This window comes from Mesoplodon mirus, assembly GCF_964341445.2.
Source record: "Mesoplodon mirus genome assembly, chromosome: 4".
NCBI classification, from domain to species: Eukaryota; Metazoa; Chordata; class Mammalia; order Artiodactyla; family Ziphiidae; genus Mesoplodon; species Mesoplodon mirus.
Window position 1 is genome coordinate 7494390 of NC_138979.1, and position 18711 is coordinate 7513100.

The 18711-nt window shown below is 40.9% G+C and overlaps 1 protein-coding gene across 1 annotated transcript in view; it reads left to right on the forward strand.

Annotated features, from left to right (window-relative positions):
• Window positions 1-3647: 3647 nt before the first annotated feature.
• The window catches only part of FAM107B (family with sequence similarity 107 member B), a gene marked incomplete at its 5' end in the record, with an annotated part of 222425 nt that continues 207361 nt past the window's right edge, over window positions 3648-18711 (forward strand). The window contains one exon of the mRNA XM_082617707.1: window positions 3648-4061. Coding sequence (XP_082473833.1) covers window positions 3648-4061 — 414 coding nt within the window. The remainder of the gene's footprint in view (window positions 4062-18711) is intronic.

Here is an 18711-nt window from a genome sequence, read left to right on the forward strand (position 1 = left end):
GACAAATTCATAATGTCATGTATTCAAAATTACAGTATTATACAGAAGAGTTTCACCACCCTAAAATCCCTTAGACTTCAACCTATTCATTACCCTCTGACCCCAACCCCCATAGGACCCCTGGAAAACATTGATCATTTTATTATCTCTGTAGTTTCTTTTTTCCAGAATATAATATAATTGGGATCATACAGTAGATAGCCCTTTCAGACTGGCCTTTTTCACTTAGCAATATGCATTTAAGGTTCTTCCGTATCTTTTTGAGGTTTGACAGCTCCTTTCTTTTTGTTGCTGAATAACATTCCATTGTATGGGTGTATCACAGTTTGTTTATCCATTCACATATTAAAGGACATACTGTGCTTCCAGTTTTTAGTGACTATGAATAAACTTCTATAAGCATTTGTGTAAGGTTTTGGGGTAGACATAAGTTTTGAACTCAGCTGCTAAGTATTTAGAACCACAACTGCCCAGGTGTATGCTAAGACTATGCTGAGCTCTGTAAGAAACTGCCAAACTGTCTTCCAAAGTGGCTGACCCATTCTGCATCCCTATTAGTAAGGAATGAGAGTTTCTGTTGTTCTGCATTCTTGTCAGTATTTAGTATCGTCAGCTTATTTAGATTTTAGCCATTTGAAGAGGTGTATAATGGTATCTCATTGTTGCTTAATTTGCAATTCTCTAATGAGAAATTATATTGAACATCTTTTCATATATTACCTATTATCTGTATATCTTTTTAGATGAGGTGTCTGTTCAGATATTTTGCCCATGTTTTTGCCAGGTAGATAGTTAAAAAAAAAAAAACACACATCTTTTTTTTTTTTTAATTGCTGCATAGTATCCAACTGTACGGCTATTTTCTTATATATTAACTTGTCTTCTACTGATTAACAATTAACTTTGTGATTACAAACCCTGCTGCCATGAACGTTCTTGGATATACCTCTATGCACATGTATTTATCTGTAGAATAAATCTCCAGAGGTACAGTGCTGGATTGAAGGTTGTTGGGAAGTTCCTCTTTGGAGTGTGTGTGTGTGTGTGTGTGTGTGTGTTTGGAAAGTGATACTGTATAGGAAGTAAAAGCATGAACTCTGAGGCCAAGCTGCCTGGGCTCATAATCCTGGCTCTCTTCCTTAGCAGTGCTGTGACCTTGGGCAAGTTACTTAAGTTTCTGTGTCTTGTTTTTCTAATGGGTAAAAACAAGAATTAATATATCACCTTTCTCCTAGGACTGTGAGGATTAAATGAGTTAATTTCCTGAGGTTCATGTCTGATAGTAAACACTCAATCACCATCATCTGTTAATGCTGTTATTCTAGGTTGGACCTAGTGACCACAGTAGTAAAGATAAGGCACTCTTCTCCGTGGGCTGGAACTGCCCTCTGGCTATCGCTCTTGTGAGCGCTCCTTGTGGGAGGTACAGTGGTCTCCACAGAGGAGCTGCAAGTCCAGGGCCAAGAAGAGAGAGATAGACCTTAGGGAGGGGCTTGGAGCTTTCTTACCCAGTTGTCTACTGAATGTAGCCACTCAAAATCTGTCCTGTTAGCTGCTGTCCTTCTAGTTGTAGAAGGGGCTTGGCACATAGCTGAATGAATAAATGAATGAGTGAACGAAACCAGGTTTAAGAATTATTTTTTCTTCTCTTTAATTCCTTCCTGTCCTCCTCGGGTCTTCAGTAAAGTCTTGTTAACCATTACAGCCTCGCTTTGTTGTGAGCTGCTTCGGAGGGAGGGAGCATCACAGAGTCACCCTGCCTGAGTGCATGGCAGCGGTCACTGCAGAAGAGACACAGAACGCAGGGCCCAGGGCTCCCCAGGAATCCTTGGTGGGGGGAGCCTGCTAAAGGCCTGGACCTTCTGCTTCCACCGAAAGGGATCTTCACTGCTTGTACTTGGGTATTAAAAGGAGAATGATCTCTCCAGACTGGGAAGTCTGATATATCTGGGTTAGTACAGGGACTGTTACTTGGTAACCTTTAAGTAAATGACAGATTTTTTTTTTTTTTTTTTTTGCGGTACGCAGGCCTCTCACTGTTGTGGCCTCTCCCATTGCGCAGCACAGGCTCTGGACGCGCAGGCTCAGCAGCCATGGCTCACGGGCCCAGCCGCTCTGCGGCATGTGGGATCTTCCCAGACCGGGGCACGAACCCGTGTCCCCTGCATCGGCAGGCGGACTCTCAACCACTGCGCCACCAGGGAAGCCCTAAATGACAGCTTTTTACATTTTATTTCTAAAGTTTGGTAAAGACTAAAACTAAAGTCCTCATTTGATGCTGTATCCACTCTTCCTCACACCATATCTGATCTCACGTATTATCTATACGGCTGCACGTCGAATGGGACTCAGAGACCAGATAGGATAGCAGGGGTCTTGGGCTTTCAACTAGCTCTTCTCAACAGCATAATCTTGTGTTAGAATCTTGAAATTTCAAAGAATCGGTTTCTGTCTCCATAAAATGGGGATACATGCTATAATATCTACCACCTGTCTGAGCTTAAGAGCACATCTTGACATTATATTAAAAGAGAGAGCAAACAAATAGATTAGAAAGGGCAATATACCCTGAAATCTTGACCTGAAAGTCACTATTAATGGGAAAACCATTACAGTATTACATTTCTTTAACATTCCTAGCAGATGCTCAGCTAAGGAAAGATCTCACTTTTGAGTATTGTTTTGGAATGTGGTTATAATTTATTATTCTTATTCTATTTCACCATTCACAAATTGATGTGTTGAAAAATAGATCTATGTTCAAAAGGGGGTTATTTTCCAAAATTAAGTAATATACACAGTAGATGGACAGAACACACATTCACACATACATAATATTTGTGTTCATTGCTCATGTTGGCTCCTTTTTTTTTTTTTTGGCGTTGTTGAAAATTAATAAAGGACTTAGCATGGAAAGTAAAAACCAAATTAACAAAGACTTATTTGTAGTTACCAGGCGACAGTATGGATCCTGAAGCCAGGAAGTTTGTTTGGGAGAAGATCCAGGAAAGATCGAGAAAAGTTCTTGGGACATCAGACCCAAACATGGATCTCTCCAGACAAGATTCAAGTCGGCCTCCTATTTTAATAATGAAACAGCTTCCAGGGTCGAGGACCCTCTTGTGGGTCTTCATTTGTGACGCATAACTGGGTGGTTTTTGTTTTGTTGGGGGGAATAAATATTTGAAGGGGGTAACCGAAGAAGGTTATGCGGCTGTTGTGATGTTATTGATACACGGGCTGAAGCTATTATGGTGGATGCTATCAGCTACATTATCTTTATGCCTCCAAGGTAATCTGAAGCAGCTGTCCATTGACTTGGCACTACCTTACACTGAAGTGTCTGCCCCGCCTGGGGACTGTAACCCAAGTCAACCACATGCCTCACAGACAGCTTTCTTTAGCCACTGACAGCACCAAGGAAGGAAGAGCGTGAAATCGCCGGGAATGGATGCTTCCGAAGGGGGGTTGGCTGCCGAGTGACTCTCGGGGAGGGTGGCCTGGCCATCTCCTAATCTTCTATTTGGTGGCAGCCACTAAAGGTCCTTCTCTTCAGGCAAGGAAACAGCCACCTACTATGGAAGTGATCAGAATCCCTGGAAAATTTTCTTTCCCCCTTTGAACTTTGTAATGTTTTGCTGCAGGTCATGTCCAGGTGGAAGGCAAGGCTGGCTGAAAGACTGAAATCTCCATCTAGAAGGATGCATCCATTCCCGTGCTCAGCTCTGCTTGCTTGTTTTGGGGACACAAGGGAGACTGCTCCCTTTGATCAGCCCAGCGCAGCCGATACCCCTTCCACCGTCTTTGTCCAACCCAAGGCCAAAGCGGGCCGACACCCAAGTCACCCACGAAGGGAAGAAGGAACTCCAGAGAAAAGGCAAGATTCCCGCAACCATTCAGAGAGAAATGGCAGTGCGAACCGGAATTCAAGTAACCACACCGCTGTCCAGCCTGCGGAGACCCCTGTAGATTTGCCCAGGTCTCTAGATGGGGCATCGGACTGTGAAGCAGTTACTTTTCAGACTTCTATTCCCAGACCATCAATTATTGAAACGCCAGCGGTGAGTGTTCCCGGTGTTACTGTAGAAGGAGTGGTGTTGGGGGAGCGTCCAGTGTTTGGTGAGTGTCTTCAGGAAACCAGCTTGTTTAGCGTTATGAGTGAGTGAGACACTGGGGGAGCTCTTACTAGTGAGAGGAAGTGTGTAAAGCCTTTTAAATTCTCATAAGGTTCTCAAAGGATGAGGACGGAGGCCATGACAATAAGCACCAGGGCCTTGGCAATGGCCAACATTGACCTTTACCTGCCCATGGTGCTCCAGAGCCAGCAGGGTCTCAACACAAGATGAGGAGAAATAGAGTCTGGAAAAGCATTTAAACATTTTTACTGGTTTGTGAATTTATCTATATGAAGATCCACAATACGAAAGGTTTGATTACAGAATTTAAGAAATTGCCTCTACTTAAAATGAATCACATGATATTTGGGAAAATTTGGAAAGGACGATCACTGAACGCATAGCAGTTAAGAAAGGAACTGGCCTATAAACCTATTCATAATGGGGATGTTTCTGTGATCGTTTTCTGAGACTTACAGGCAGGAGAGGGAGTTATTTGAAAAAAATGGTGCTGTTGCTCTTAAAAGGCAGCATCTTGAGTTATTTATATATCTACTTTCCTGTTTCTGGAATTACTGGATTTTAACTGTTTTTTTTTTTTTTTTTTGTTTGTTTGTTTGTTTTAACATCTTTATTGGAGTATAATTGCTTTACAATGGTGTGTTAGTTTCTGCTGTATAACAAAGTGAATCAGTTATACATATACATATATCCCCATATGCCCTCCCTCCCACCCTCCCTATCCCACCCCTCTAGGTGGTCACAAAGCACCGAGCTGATCTCCCTGTGCCATGCGGCTGCTTCCCACTAGCTATCTATTTTACGTTTGGTAGTGTATATATGTCCATGCCACTCTCTCACTTTGTCCCAGCTTACCCTTCCCCCTCCCCATATCCTCAAGTCGAATATTCTGATTGGATTGAGCTACAAAATCATTTCAAAGTTCCTGGTAATCTCAATTTGGGAGACAGTGTAGAGGCGGGGTTTCTTGAATGGTTTTCCAGAGACACCCCTTGAGCATTCTGGGGTTGTATTTCTGGCCATGTAGCTTAGGACCAGATTGAAAACACCGAGAAGTCTTTGGGGATCCACTACTAAGATATTCTGATTTTTTAAGATTATTTTTTCTATCTAGTTTAACAAATCGCTTTTCGTCTGACTTGCTGATTTGAACGCAAGAAGTCTCATTAAGCAATGAAAACTGCCAAACAGTGAACATAGGATTAAAACGGGATTTTAAAAATAGTTTCACTTGACATTCAACAGGCTTATATTAAATGATTGAAGCTCAGCCCTACTGTCTACATCCTTCTATTCTGAGACTGGACCGAGGATTTCACCAAGCCCTCTGTTATAGCAAGAACTGTAATTTTTTTTTTCTAAATCAAAATCCAAAACAAACAGAACCCCAAATATTTCTTGTTCAATTTTCAGTTTATACCCACATCCAGAATAAGACATTTGTAGTAGTACCATAGTTAGCTTAGTGGATGGCATGGCTAAGATTATATCTGTTGCGTTAGTTAAAGGAACAAATGATGCACTATTTTAATGGGCTGGAAGAGTTTCTTTTGGGTAGAGATTCCAGCAACCCAGGACCCACCCTATGTTGCTAAACATGGCAGCAAGTACGAGAGTTGATTTGATTTTATCTTTCTGTGTTAGTGGCATATGTGACACAGGGGTTCAAGGTAAATAAGTGTATTCAAATATAACCAATTAAACGCAGCAGGGTAACATCCATACTTGTTGTCCGCTTGGTATGAACAAAGCCAAGGATAGACCACAGAGGTGAGGCAGGCGTTATGATGGAACCAGCCCTAATGCAAATCTGAATATAAGTGTCTCAAAGAGAAATACACATAGGACGTTTCAAAGGAGGTTGGAAGGTCTGGAAAGGAACATTGCAGGGGAGGTGGAATTTGAGCTTGGTCTAGAAGGAGGGTTAGGATTTTTAAAGGCAGAGATGAAGGGGAGGACCTTGCAATAAAAGGAAACTGTATGAACAAAAGCTTGAATGTAGGGGAATGCAGCATAGGGATAGGCAGGTACATCTGATTGGCTAAGTTGGAGCGACATCTGGAAAGGTAAACTGAGGCCAAAAGTGGTTTGAAAACTGTGGTGAGAAGGCAGTGGGGAAGCTTTGAGAATTTTGAGCAGAGGAATGTCACGCTTGGGATTTCATTGTGGGAAGATAAATAGGTGGAGTCCCGTAGGTTGGATTAGATTTGGGAAGACTGGAGCTGAGAGGCCATTGTAATCATCCCAGCCTGAGGATGGTCACAGAAGGAACAGCAGGAAGGTGGGGTCGGGGGAGGCAAAGAAGAGAGGACCCCACGGGGTAGCAAACGCAGCAGTGGACTCTGGGTCCCAAACTGAGCAGGGAGGAGAACAAGACCAAACTGGGAGTGATGAAATGTAAACACTGCAAAATTAAGTGCCAGGGTGTGCAGTCCTGTGGGCGTAGTAAATGGGCATCTGTTTTGGTTCAGATTTGAGGAGCTGATATTCACAGAGCACTTGCTGTATACCAGCCAGTCTCCTGAGCGCTTTACATAGAGTATCCTATCGTTACATGGTTACAGTGAGGTGCATATTCTTACAAGTCCCATTGTACAGATGAGGACACTGACCCTCAGAGAGGGTAAGACACTTGCCCAAGGTCACAGAGGGAGGAAGTAGTAGACCCAGGATTGGAGCCCAGTTCTGTTTGATGCCAAAGTCTATCCTCTGAATTATAGCATGCTTCTACTGCTTATTATTATTATTTGTATGATGTTTGAGGATATACAGTCAAGTATTCATACCTGAATTCATACCTTTTATTTTTATTAATTTGCTTAACATTGTTTTATCTTAGTTTCATGGTGTATAACACTACGGAAAGAGATGCTTTCTACTTTGCCTCCTGCTGATGACAAGGCTTTGTGAATGACAGTGTGGGATTGCTGTGAGATCTTCCCATTAAAAGTGCCATAGGACTGCCCAGATTTTTCATTACCTGGTAATTTTGTCATGACATGTTTCCTCTCAGAAGATGATGAACAAGATTCTTTATTACAAGCTTGCCTGGAGGCAAAATATTTCTCTTTTGGATGCACTGATCCTCATCGTTTAAGCTGTCTTGGAAGAGGCAATGAATAATACTTTTTTTTTTAAGAGCTCAGCCTCGGCACATAATCATAGCTGAGAAATGAGTCCCTGTATCTGTCTTTAGTTTCCTGGGGTTCAGACAGGAGGGTGAGTCATTTAAATGTGAAACAACATCTGGTCTGAGCAGGAAAGCTCAAGATAGGGAGGCCAAGTGAACTAATTAAAGAGGAAAGGTTTTCGTTTGTGTAAATAGACGAGCGCATATCTGTATTTCTGAAGTGATGCCAATTAGTCTTCAACCTTTTTGTGGTCGTCTCTTCCCTGATCCAGGATGAAAATCAAGGTGATAACAACCCTAAAAGTGGAATGTGTCTTATAATTGCTGCTATCTTCTGATTATATTTTTCTTTCTTAGTGGTCTTGCAGTGGAAAAGTCTTATAATGGGTGGGATCGTAGAGGCAATGAAATAGAGCAGTAGGCTCTTTACTCTTTTTTCTTCAGCCAAGAAGTACTGTGGTCTTAATCTGTGCCAGGACAGCACTAGTCCTGGAGAAACAAAGATAGTTTAAAGACACAGTCCGTGAAGCTGCTTACATTCTGGTAGGAGATACGGTTTGGTAACTGGGCAGTGTCAGTGCAGTACGAGAAGGCTTATGGCTCAGCAATGGACACCATAGGAGCACATGGAAGAGACTCCCATCTCAGCCTTGGGCAGACAAAGGGGCTGGAATAGATGGAGAAGGATTTCTACTTTATTCTTTTATCATTGCACATCAGACCCAACACTGCCTTCTTCCTAGCTGAATGGTGCTATTTTTCTCCTCTCTCCCTCTCCCTTGACAAATCTGGCAGTGTAAGAAAGGCAAAGCTCCCACAAGAAGCAACTAAGGGCTTCAGAGTTAGTTTGGAAGTTTCAGAAAATCTTTCTATAGCAGTGGTAAGTTTTCATCCAGTTCTTTTTTTAAAAAAATATTTATTTATTTATTCGTCCATTCATTCATTCATTCATTCATTCATTTATGGCTGGCTGTGCCGGGTCTTAGCTGCGGCAGGCGGGATCTTCACTGCAGCGTGAGGGCTTCTCTCTCTCTAGTTGAGGTGCGCGGGCTTAGCTGCACCGCGGCACGTGGGATCTTCAGGGACAGAACCCGCATCCCCGGTGTTGGCAGGCGATGCTTTGCCACTGGACCACCGGGGCAGTCCCTTCATCTAGTTCTTATGCCAACAAAGTAGCCAGCCTAACACAGGAAGAGAAAGTAACTGTGGTTCTGGAAATCATTCCTGGGTTTTTTAACTAAAAGTCTACTTTACAAAAAGGAAGCGAAACAGAGCCCGTAGTGCAGTTGCTAACTGCACTGCTTTTTGTAACAGGCTGGCTTTGCTACTAGACAGAGAAGTGGTAACCAAGACATCCCCAAAACGCAAATCATGGTCTGGACGCAGCATCACAGGCTCAGGTGGTCACTCCTTTCACATTGTTGTGCAGTCATCGTTACCATCCATCTCCAGAACCTTTTTCATCTTTTCCAGCTCAAACTCTGTATCCATAAAACACTGACTCCCCATTGGCCTCTCTTCCCACTCCCTGGCAACTACCATTCTACTTCCTGTCCCTATGAATTTAACTACTCTAAGTACCTCATGTTAAGTGGAATCACACAGTATTGTCCTTTTGTGTCTAGCTTATTTCACTTAGCATAATGTTGTCAAGGTTCATCCATGTTGAAATGTGTCAGAATGTCCTTCCTTTTTAAGGCAGAATAATATTCCATTGTATTTTATACCACATTTTGTTTACATATTCATCCACCAATGAACACTTGGGTCATTTCCACCTTCTGGCAATTGTTATTGCTTTTATGAACATGGGTATACAAATAACTCTTCAAAACCTTGTCTTCAATTCTTTTGAGTATATACCCAGAAGGAGAATTGCTGAATCATATGGTAAATCTATCTTTGCTTTTTTGAGGAGCTGACATACTGTTTTCTACAGTCGTTGTACCACTTTATATTCCCACCAACAATGCACGAGTGTTCCAGTTTCTCCACATCCATGCTGCCACTTGTTGCTTTTTGAAGTTTTGTTTGTTTTGATAATAGCCATTCTATTGGGTATGAAGTGGTGTCTCACTGTGGTTTTGATCTGCATTTCCCTAATGATTAGTGATATTGAGCATCTTTTCATGTGCATATTGGCCATTTGTTATATTCTTTGGAAAAATGTCTATTCAAGGCCTTTGTCCATTTTTAAATTGAGTTATTTTATGTTGTTGAATTATAGGAGTTCCTTATATATTCTGGTTATTAATTCCTTGTCAGATATATGATTTGTAAATGTTTTCTCCCATTCTGTGGGTTGCTTTTTCATTCTGTTCACAGTGTCATTTGACATACACAAATTTTAATTTTGATGAAGTCTAATGTATCTACTTATTCTTTTGTTGCCTGTGCTTTTTGTGTCATATTTAAGAAATCATTGCCAAATCTAATATCATGAAGTTTTCTCTATGTATTCTTCTTAAACTTTTATAGTCTTAGCTCGTACATTTAGGTCTTTTGAGTTAATTTTTATATCTGGTATAAGTTAAGGATCCAAATGCATTCTTTTGCACATGGATATCCAATTTTCCCAACACCATACGTTGAAAAGACTATCCTTTCCCCATTGAATGCTCATGGCATCCCTGTGAAAAATCATTTGACCATGTATATGAGGGTTTATTTCTGGGCCCTCTATTCTATTCCACTGGTCTATATGTCTGTCTTTATGCTAGTACCACACTGTTTTGATTACTGTAGTTTGTAGTAAGTTTTGAAATCAGGACATGTGAGACCTCCAACTTTGTTCTTTTTCAAGACGGTTTTGGCTATTTGGGGTCCCTTGAGATTCCATATGAATTTTAGGATGGATTTTTCTATTTCTTCAAAAAAATTATTGGGATTTTGATAAGGATTACATTGAATCTATAGATCGCTTGGATAGTACTGACATCTTAAAAACATTAGGTCTTCTAATCCGTGAATACAGTTTGTCTTTCCATTTATTTGTGCCTTTTAAAATTTCTTTCAGCAATGTTTTGCAGTTTTCAGTATATAAGTCTTTTGTCTCCTAGGTTATGTTTATCCCTAGGTATTTTATTCTTTTTGATGCTATTGAAAATGAAATTGTTTTCTTAATTTCCTTTTCTGATCTTTCGTTGTTGGTGTGTAGAAATGCAATTGCCTTTTTTGTACATAGGTTTTTCATCCTGTGATTTTGCTGAATACATTTATTAGTTTGAATAGTTGTGTGTGTGTATATCTGTGGAATTTTTATATTTTATACATATGAGATCATTATAATCTGTGAACAGAGATAATTTTACTTCTTCCTTTCCAATTTGGATGCCTTTTATTTCTTTTTCTTGTCTAAATGATCTGACTGGAACTTTCAATACTATTCAGCAATACTGTGTTCAATAGAAGTGGCAAAAGCGAACATCCTTGTCTTGTTCCTGATCTTAGAGGATAAGATTTCAGTCTTTCACCATTTAGTATGATCCTACCATTGAGTACACTGTGGGTTTTTCATATATGTCCTTTATTATATGAAGTAATTTCCTTCTATTCCTAGTTTGTTGAGTATTTTTGTCATGAAAGGGTATTAAATTTTCTCAATGCTTTTTCTGCATCAGTTGATATGATCATATTTTCCCCCTTCATACTGTTAATATGTTGTTGTATTGATTGAGTTTTTTGGTATGTTGAACCATCCTTGTATACCAGGATTAAATGGTATAATCCCACTTGGTCATGGTATAATCCTTTTAATATGTTATGGAATTATGTTTGCTAGCATTTTGTTGAGGATTGTTGCATCAATAGTTATCAGGGATATTGATCTCTAGTTTTCTTTTCTTGTAGTGTCTTTGTCTGACTTGGACATCAGGGTAATGCTTGCCTCGTAGAATGAGTTAGGAAGTGTTCCGCTCTCTTCAATTTTTTGGAAGCTTTTGAGAAGGGTTGGTGTTAATTCTTTTTTGTTTTTTTGGTGTTAATTCTTTACATGTTTGGTAAAATTCACCAGTGAATCTGGCCCAAGGCTTTTCTTTGTTAGGAGGTTTTTGGTTTCTGGTTCAATCTCCTTACTAGTAATAGGTCTGTTCAGATTTTCTATTTCTTCATGATTCAGTCTTGGTGAAGAGGAGCCACTTTGATAGCACCACTTAAGTATGGTAATCACAAACATGATTACCACTTGCTGAGCACTATTAATAGTTTAGTGGTGCTAAATGCTTTACGTGGATTAGCTCATTTGATCCTGCTAATCCTTCTACAATGTTAGCTTCTGATAATCCCAATCAATTCTCAGCTCAAAACCCTCCAATGGCTCTCTCATTCACTCAGAATAAAAATCAAGTCTTCACAGTAGCCCATAGGTCCTTTACAAAGTATGTCCCATTACCTCTCTGAACTCACCTCCTACTGATGGGGAAATTAAGACTCAGTGGAATGAGGCATCTGATCCATTTCCACTCTAAGGGTAACCTTTGCAGCAGGCTGGGAAGCTCAATTCAACCAAAGCACGAATTTCTTGGGCTGTACAGAACTCATGTTGCCAATAACTGAATAGCTGTTAATTCTGTTCTCCTTGTCTAGGCTCCACACCCATCCTTCCTCTTTTCTTGGCACAGTCTCTGTTAAGACCTAGGACAGTTAATTAAGTGGGTTTCAGCTTCCTTGGTTAGAATCAGATTCCAGCTATGCTCTCTTGGCCACGTTAATTGGAATTTGGTGTTGGAAAGGCTCCTGGATACCTATTAACAGAAAAACTCTTGGAGATATTCATCTTCATAGGCAACTGATCTCATTCAACAAATTAATTTTATTTTCAATGTCTTAAAGTTGCCTTGAAATCAAGCCTTGGGAATACCATCTGTAGAGGGCAGTGCTGCTTAGAAGCATATTGTAAACTTGTATGTAAACATCTATCACTCCCTCATCCCACCCTAACTCTGTATTCCCTTTATTTAAGCATCATTAGGGGCAACTGTGCTAGGCTGCATTTCTACTTTTCAGTACAAAATAGTGTTCCTGCATTTCTTTAGAATGAAATCTTCCCTTCTTTTTCCTATGGACCCTAATAGAAGAGAACAGAATTCTAGGCTACCTATTAAAAAAAATACCCTATTAAGAAAGCTTTCTGCTAGACAGATAATTTGACATAAAAGCAATTCTAATAGAAAGCAACTTACAGACCCAAGCAATCAAATGTTAGTTTTCTAGTTCCTTTTCATACTCTTAGCAAAATCACAAACTGCCCCCCGCGACACACACACGCCAACACCAACAAGGAGGGTATCTTAACAAGCTGGTGGGAATACCATACTATTCATTTTAAGCCCTGATAATTTCTTACACTAGGTTTCTACTTTCAAAAGATGTTAAACATAGTGGCATGATAGTGCATGATATACCCAGTGTACTCAGACAGGAATTTTCCAATCCAGATATTCAGTTGCATCCCAACTGGAAAAGACAGAGACAGCTTCTTGGATTCTCTTAGAATGAAATAAAATAAATAGTCCTCATAAAACCATGCAAATTTTACATCGAACCACTTTGACTATTGGAGACCATCCATAAAAGACGACATGATGGCAAAAATGCAAAATTTTCAGACAATTTAGAGCTGAGGGGCATATACGTTCCAAGCTAAGAAATAAAAGTTGAGTGCATAATTTTAGCAAATTTTAAAGCATTGTTCTCAAGTGAGGTTACTCCTGCGTTCACAATTCAGATAAGAATTATATATATTTTCTAAGGTGGTGTTGATATGTTGGAGGGAGAGGTACAAAAGGAAGAGGTCAGCCCATTTCTGAGCCACACCTATTTCTAGCACATCAGAGAGAACCTGGCAATCTGCCCATGACCTAGTTGATCCTTTGCCCTCCTTTTCACCAGTGGTTAATAAAAGAGCAGGGTTTATTTGTTCATAGGCAATGGGCTGGGAGTGTCTAACCAAAGGGTCACCAAGGAGATTCCAAGACCCATTTTCCCAAAATGACTGCTTCTGTAGAGTTAGGATTTCCATCCTCTTGATTATATAATATGTAGTTGTCCTTTAATCAAAAAAATCTGCTATTTCACTCGCTGAGTATACTGGAAACTTTAAAATTTCATATGCTCCAGGAACCAGAGGGACTAGCTGAATGAATGTGCTATGTCAATCATGGGAAGTTAAAGGCTTTTGTTCTAGCCAAGGACATGTGTTAACCTGATCTGAACTGCCTTTAGTTTGGCACTCACAGTTCCTCCTTTCCAAAGAAAGTAGATCTCATCATGTTAACACTTTTTCCAATATGAGGTTGACACACTCGCTTTGGTAATTCTGCACCAGGGGAGGTGAGAGTTTGGAAATTTGAGGCAATTAGAGGAAGAGGGAGTCTCCACAAAGGACACAGGACCTGCTATGGGAAGTGTTTATGATTTTGTTGTGGGAAGCTGGTTTGTGGGTATCCCACATTCAGTTAAATGGAAAATGACAGCCCTGGCAACTGTTATATTTTTTATATAAAACAACACAGTCTTATAAAAAGTTCAAATGTGATATATGTATACCTACAATTAGAGCCAATTTAAAGTTATCTCTTTTAAAAAATCACTTATATATGGCCAAGTAATCTTCACCAAAGCCACCAAGGATACTCAATGGGGAAAAGACCGTCTCTCCAATAAATGGTGCTGGGAAAACTGGCTATCTACATGCAAAAGAATGAAATTGGACCCTTATCTTACACCAAACACAGAGACCAACCCCAAATGAATTAAAGACTTAAATGTAAGACCTGAAACCTTAAATCTCCTAGAAGAAAACAGGGGAGAAACACCTGACATGGGCCTTGGCAATGAGTTTTTGGATCTGACATCAAAGCACAGGCAACAAAAGCAAAAATAAACAATTGGGGCTATATCAAAACAAAAAGCATATGCACAGCAAAGGAAACAATCAACAAAATTAAAAGGCAGCCTACAGATTGGGGGGAAATATTTGCAAATCATATATATGATAAGGGGCTCATAAAATATATAAGGAACTCATACAATTCAATAGCAAAAAAACCCCAAATAACCCAATTAAGATGGATAAAGGCCCTGTAGACACTTCATCAAAGAAGACACACAAATGTCCAATAGGTACATGAAAAGAGGTTTAATATCACTAATCATCAAGGAAATGCAAACCACAATGAGATATCACTTCATACCTGTTAGGATGGCTATTATCAAGAAGCCAAAAGATAAATATTGGCAAGGATGTGGAGAAAAGAGAATCCTTATGCACAGCTGATGGGAGTGTAAATTGGTAAGCCATTATGGAAAACAGTATGGTGGTTCCTCAAAAAATTAAAAATAGAACTACCATATGATTCAGCAATTCCACTTCTGGGTATATATCCAAAGGAAATAAAATCACTACCTTGAAGAGATATCTGCACCCCCATGATCACAGTGGGGTTATTCACAGTAGCCAAGACATGGAAACAACCCAAGTAACTGTCAATGAATGAATGGATAAAGATAATGTGACACACACACACACACACACACACACGCATACACACAGGAATATTATTCAGCCTTAAAAACATGGAAATCCTGTCGTCTGTGACAACATGGATAAACCTAAAGAACATTATGCTAAGTGAAATAAGCTAGACACAGAAAGACAAATACTGCATGATCTCACTTATGTGTGGAGTTCAACTAAAAATGTTGAACTCATAGTAACAGAGTGATTGTTGCCAGGGGTTGTGGGTAGTGGGGGAAAGGGGAGATGTTTATCAAAGGTACAAACTTTCAGTTTTAGATGAATAAGTTCTGGAGACCTAACGGACAGCATGGTGACCACAGTTAACAATAACATACTATATCCTTGAAATTCACTAGGAGAGTAGATCTCAAGTGTTCTTACCACACACAAAAAAAGAGGTAACTATGTGAGATGATGCACATGTTAGCTAATTGTGGTAATCATTTCGCGATGTATACAGATATCCACGCATTACGTTGCATACCTGAAATATATACAATTTCTGTTTGTCAATCACTCTTCAGTAAAGCTGGAAAAAATCACTCTCCCTCATCTGCTTTCTGATGTACTGACTTAAGGGGGAAGGAAGGAGGCACTAGACCTGGGAAGTTGCTGGCCATCAGGAAGTGCTGGCCACCCCCTGCTTGTGAAAAATGGCTGTGAGAAAAATCATGTATGTAGAGGCCGAATAAATGGTGAGATCTTGGGACTTCCCCGGTGGCACAGTGGTTAAGAATCCACCTTCCAACACAGGGGACACGGGTTCGATCCCTGGTCTGGGAAGATCCCACATGTCGCGGAGCAACTAAGCCCATGTGCCGCAACTACTGAGCCTGAGCTCTAGAGCCCGTGAGCCACAACTACTGAAACCCGTGTGCCTAGAGCCTGTGTTCTGCAAAAAGAGAAGTGACCGCAATGAGAAGCCCGCGCACTGCCAACGAAGAGAAGCCCGCACTTGCCGCAACTAGAGAAAGCCTGCGTGCAGCAATGAAGACCCAACGCAGCCAAAAATAAATAAATAAAATATAAATAAATTTTTTACAAAAAGGGTGAGATCTTGTGTAAGGAAGCTCTTGAACAGGAACATCAATGCACATGCCCTTAACCAGTAATATCTGCTTTCTGACCCTCTTTGACTGAGCTGGATGTTTTAGGAGACACACACACAGGAAGCAGGAAGGAAGGAAGAAGAGCAACTGAATAGACTCTGCTGCATAGTCAGGTGATGGCTCTCCTAGCTGGCTCTCCATCCCAGGGCTTTTCCTAGGGTTCCAGGAAGCCTGTCTCTGGACTGAGTCTCCGCCAGGACCCACCTAACCTGGATGTATAATACTTGAGTCTCTGTAGGGAGAGGTATCTTGGTGTGGTGGTGTTGCAAGTTGACCTGAGTTATTCTGACTATTCAGAATTGTCCAGTAAACAGTGGTAGCCTCCAACAAGTAGAGGCGCCTGGAGGCTCCATGTCTACCCACTCACAACTTGCTCCCCAGTGATGTGCTTCACTAAAGAAAGTCTCACATGAATCCTGCCATGGGTACAAACATCTGTTGGCGAGAGGGCACAAAAAGAGGCATCTTCCCTGAACACTGGAAGAAGTTCCCTAGCTCTTGTCCTTTTACGTAGTAGCCCTTGGCATGAACAGAATGATACATAGGAAGGTGACAGTATTCTAATGGCAAAACCAGCCAGCCACGTGAGTCAAATGGGGTGAAGAGCCCTCTGTTGGATGTGGGTCCAAGACCAACTGGGGTTTAAGATCCAGGATATGATAAAGGAGTTGGACTTCTGAACTGGCCACCTTCTCATACTTCATTTTACAAAGGCAAAAACTCTGGTCAGTCAAGGGCCTTGAATACCATTCATTTCACAAGGGAAAAATAATTTCCAAAATCTCTTAAGCCAATAACAAATCCTCTAGTTGAGATTTAGCTAGCCTCATGTGGAACATTTGCTGTGGTCATCTCTGGATGTAGATACCTGAATAGGGTGCTTCAAATACTAACTAAGCACCTCTGAGTGTAGCCTCCAAAACTTTCTTTGCTCTCAAGAAGGAACACAAGGAAAAATGTTCTGGAATTTGGCCTTTGGACATTGTTGGGTAAGGATGGGATGCTTGGTGCTGCTGTAGCCATCCTGTAAGTGGGAGAGGACACACTTGTAGATAAAAGCAAATAACCTTGAGATGGTGGAGTAGGAAGAAAGAACCTGGGATCCCGAAGATGCCACGGAAGTACTTCAAGTGCAACTCACTGTCCAGGGGATACAGATACTCAAAGTGTTTACGCCGAAGTATTAAAAAAGAATTACAGATGTTTTAACAAGGGTGATCCAGACTGACTTACCTACCCCTGGGAAATTTCCAGGTGGTCTCACAGTCATCTCAAATTCAATGTGTGCAAAAATGAACTATCCTTCCCCCAAACCTCCTCTTCCATGTATCACTTAGGGTGCTTTTAGCTGTAAGAAACAGAAAAACTTAAATTTAGACACTATGTAAATGTATCATGTCGCTTAAAAACAAGCCCCAAGGGTGGGTGGCTTTGAAATGGGTTGATTCAGCAGTTCAATGAAGCCATGGAGCATCTAGCGTCTTCCATCTTTCTGCTTAGCCATCCACGGCCTTGGCTTTACCAACGTGTGTTTCCCTTGGTGGTGATGAAATGGCTCCCAGTAGCAGCTGGGTCACGTGACTTCTCCCTCCCCCTTGAACCTCTCACACACTTTGGACAATCCCTCCCCTTCTCTGTCGCCATCCCCAATACCTAGTTCCAGGTTGGTGCCTTCTCCTGGGCTGGCCTAGGACTTGGTGTTTACCTCAAGTAAAGCACTTATTAACCTGCACCATATTTGTTCATATGTCTGGCTGTCCCACTAGGCTATCAGGAGCTTGAGGGCAGGGGCTGTATCTTTTTTCCTTTTTACCTATGATGGGCAGTGCCTAGAACAATGCCAGACATGTAGAAGGTACTTAACAAATATTTATTGAATAAATTGAAGGATGAATCAGCAAAATCAAAATCAGGGGAGATGTTTATTGTACATGAGCCTTCACAGAGCCTTATCATTTCACCTTTGTTTAGTGTTGCCAATATCTTTGTGATCCATTCCTTGTTTTAGAAATGGATGGAAATAATTTAAGACCACACCAGGGAGTAGGGGTCAAGATATTTTCCCTTTGAAGGATGAGCTGCTTATTACTCAGGTTTAAGACAAATGAGCCAGAAAAACTTTTTTTTTTTTTTTTTTTTTGCGGTACGCGGGCCTCTCACTGTTGTGGCCTCTCCCGTTGCGGAGCACAGGCTCCGGACGTGCAGGCTCAGCGGCCATGGCTCACGGGCCCAGCCACTCCGCAGCATGTGGGATCTTCCCGGACCGGGGCACAAACCCGTGTCCCCTGCATCGGCAAGCGGACTCTCAACCACTGCGCCACCAGGGAAGCCCCAGAAAAACTTATTTTGAAGTGAACTCAGCTAGAGGAAGCAGTTTTCTTTCAACTGTCCTTCTAGACTATTTTCTGGAGCCCTCAATGAATTCCCCACATGGCAAAGAACTAATCTCTTTATGCTTCTGTTTACCTATTTGCAAAATGAGGATAATGAGAGTTTTTATTATTCTAGTGCCGTATTGGAAAGAATGACTATTTATATAGAAATTTAAGAAATACAGGAGAAAATAGAGAATATTAATAACAAAATGATGACACCATTAAAACGGGAGCTGAAGAAAACAAAGAGATGCATTCACCTCATTACTCTCTGTGACTTTAATAGCATGTGGAGAAGTATATAGATAATCTTGTTCGCATTATTAAAACCCTGAGCTGTATTAAAGACACTGCAATAATGGCTTAATTTTTTTTCACAGTTCTGACTTTACAACGTTTTTGGCTGAAAGAAACAACTTTTTTTTCTGATTTGCAAAGAACT